The sequence below is a fragment of the Lactuca virosa genome, chromosome 3 (assembly GCF_052849685.1).
Source record: "Lactuca virosa cultivar CGN04683 chromosome 3, Lactuca_virosa_CGN04683_v6, whole genome shotgun sequence".
NCBI classification, from domain to species: Eukaryota; Viridiplantae; Streptophyta; class Magnoliopsida; order Asterales; family Asteraceae; genus Lactuca; species Lactuca virosa.
This window is the reverse complement of record NC_136428.1, coordinates 122,760,719-122,763,581: the sequence shown is the minus strand read 5'-3', so window position 1 is coordinate 122,763,581 and position 2,863 is coordinate 122,760,719. Positions and strand designations below refer to the sequence as shown.

Below are 2,863 nucleotides of genomic sequence, written 5' to 3'. Positions count from 1 at the left end.
AGTAAATAATGAAACACCGATTAGAAAAGAAAAACCAAAAGCTAACATTCATAGATCTGCTGAGGAATTAATTGCAAAGAAAAGACAGTTGCATGCTAGATATAGAAAGAATTTGAGTGAAAGAAAGCATTTTTATAAGAAAATGAATTCCAATCAAAGTTCTGTCAATACGTCAAGATGTTCTAATCAAAATAAAGATTCATCTCAAATTCCGAAACAAAAGTCAAGTTATTTTTTCAATCAAAGTTGTTCACCAAAATCACACATTTCAAAACCAATTGCTAAAGCAAAAGATTAAGGTTGAAAACAAAGTTGCTTCGGAACCATAAATTACTCTCAAAGAATACGAAGCAAAATTGAAAAAGAAAGAAAAATAGTTTTCAAAAAGAATGGCTCCAAAATTCAAAGAATATATTCAACGAAGAGCCAATTTTGTTGAAATTAATCTTTGTGGCAACAAAGTTAAGGTTTTTAAAATGGATAAAGGGATGAATTTTACTTTGAAAAGAAAATCTTTTTGGGTTGACAAAACAAAAATTTTCCCTGTTCAAAAGAAATCCTCACAAGGACCCAAGTTGGTTTGGGTTCCTAAAACTCTTTAAATTTTGCAGGTTATGTGTGACGAAAAATATGATTCAAAATGGTACATAGATAGTGGTTGTTCTCGTCACATGACAGGAAGGAAAGAAGAGTTACGAGAGTTTCAGACTTTAAAGGATGGCAGAAAAGTGAAGTATGGAAACAACGCCACTAGAGAAATAAAAGGATATGGCATGATCACAAATGGCGAATTCACGATCCGGAAGGTAGCTTATGCTGAGGGCTTGCAACGCAATCTAATTAGTGTTTCTCAATTGGTTGTAGGTATAGGTCTAAAAGTGCCTTTTGATGAAGAAGGTTCAGAAATTATAGAAAAGAAATCCGAAGTTGTTCTTCTGAAGTCTAGAAGGAAAGGAGAGATGTATCCTCTGAATCTAAATCCGGTCCAAGGAAAACCTTGTGTCTGCATACTTACGAAAGCCTATTCAGATGATAATTGGTGATCTCGTACGCAGACTACCTCTTCTTAAATTCGAAAAGGAACACTTATGTGTTGCCTGTGAGCTCGGAAAACAAAGCAGGAAAAGTCATTCATCCATTATATATACCAAAATCATTGAACCACTGGAACTATTGCACATTGATCTCTATGGTCCTTCAGCCATCGAGAGTATTGGTGGTAATAAATATATTTTGGTTATTCTCGATGATTTTTTCTAGATTCACCTGGGTATTCTTTCTTAGATAGAAATTTGATGCAACACAGAAGCTGATAGACTTCATCAAGCATGTTGAGCTATAATTACGAAATCCAGTTCGGAAAATTCGTAGTGATAACGGTTCGGAATTCAAAAATCATGCGTTTGAAGAATTCCTGAACGGAAAAGGGATTTCTCACAATTTCTCTTCACCTTACACTCCATAGAAGAATGGAGTAGTTGAAAGACGAAATCGCTCTCTTTATGAGGCTGCAAGGATAATGTTGTCATTTGCGAATCTACCTTTTTATTTATGGGCTGATGCTATTGCCACCACATGTTTTACTCAGAACCGCTCCTACATCAACAAACGATTTCTGATTACTCCATATGAAATTCTAAGCAATTAAAAGAATATCTAGTTCTGAACAAGAAGTCAAAGAAGATTGAGGAAACCTACTGCTTTACGTTAGATGGCAATTACATGAAGAAATATCTAAAAGAAAATTGTCAATCTGAGGAAAATTTCCTTCAACAAATTGTAAGAGAATTTCTCTTATGAATTTATATGAGGATTTTCTAAATTTGTTTGATGAACCTGACAAAGCAATTTCCTCGAAATTAAACACAAAAGACAATCAAGAGGATGAATTGATCAAGATTGTTGACGAAGCTGTTGAAAATATAGATATTCCTCCGGAGCAACCAATTCCAAGTGAACCTCAGCCAAAACCTTTTGACGCTCCAATCCAAGGGGAGAGCTCCACTCAGAAACTCAATAACGATATTCCTCTCCAGGGGGAGAATTTAGTTCCGAATGACAGGTCACATGCAAACTTCCACGGGGAGAATAATGAAAATAATGACTCGGATGCACAATCGGAATTTGAAGATGTTTTTGCTGAAATTGATCCAACATATGATCATAACTATCCTCCAATGATAAAATGGACCAAAGATCATCCTCCATCTCAAGTGATCGGAGATTCTTCATCAGGAGTTCCTACTCGTGCTCAACAAAAAGCGAAGCAAACTACATTATTTTCTAAAATGGAATTTTGCATGTTCAACTCTTTTATTTCGAAAATTGAGCGTAAAACTATTAAAGTTGCTCTTGATCATGCAGATTGGGTTCAAGCTATGCAGGAAGAATTGAATGAGTTTGATCGTAACAAAGTATGGAGATTGGTTCCTACTCCGGAAGATGCATATGTGGTTGGTATGAAATGGGTATTCCGAAATAAGATGGACAAAGAAGGTAACACTATTCGCAATAAGGCACGTCTGGTTGTTAAAGGGTATTGTCAAGAAGAATGAATAGATTACGAAGAGACGTTCGCACCGGTGGCTAGACTTGAATCAGTTTGCATATTTCTCGCCTATGCTGCTCACAAAAATTTTGATGTCTATGAAATGGATGTGAAGTGTGCATTTCTGAACAGAGATCTTGAAGAAACAGTCTATGTTGAACAACCTCCAGGTTTTGTGAATGAAAAATTTCCAAATCATTTTTACATTCTGGATAAAACAGTGTATGGTCTTAAACAAGCTCCTAGGGCATGGTATGAAACTCTGACTTGTTTTCTTAAACAATCAAAATTCAAACAAGGTTCTATTGATCCTAC

General features: G+C 35.5%; 1 protein-coding gene across 1 annotated transcript; it reads left to right on the top strand.

Annotated features, from left to right (window-relative positions):
* Positions 1 to 1,796: 1,796 nt before the first annotated feature.
* On the top strand, positions 1,797 to 2,555 carry LOC145163997 (uncharacterized). Its single transcript, XM_079082729.1, has one exon. It carries the CDS (start codon positions 1,797 to 1,799, stop codon positions 2,553 to 2,555), a length of 759 nt encoding a protein of 252 aa, XP_078938855.1.
* The last annotated feature ends 308 nt before the right edge of the window (positions 2,556 to 2,863 follow it).

Excerpts from the sequence above, each read along its gene's own strand:
- LOC145163997 (XM_079082729.1), top strand. The coding sequence starts at position 1,797 with ATGAATTTATATGAGGATTTTCTAAATTTGTTTGATGAACCTGACAAA.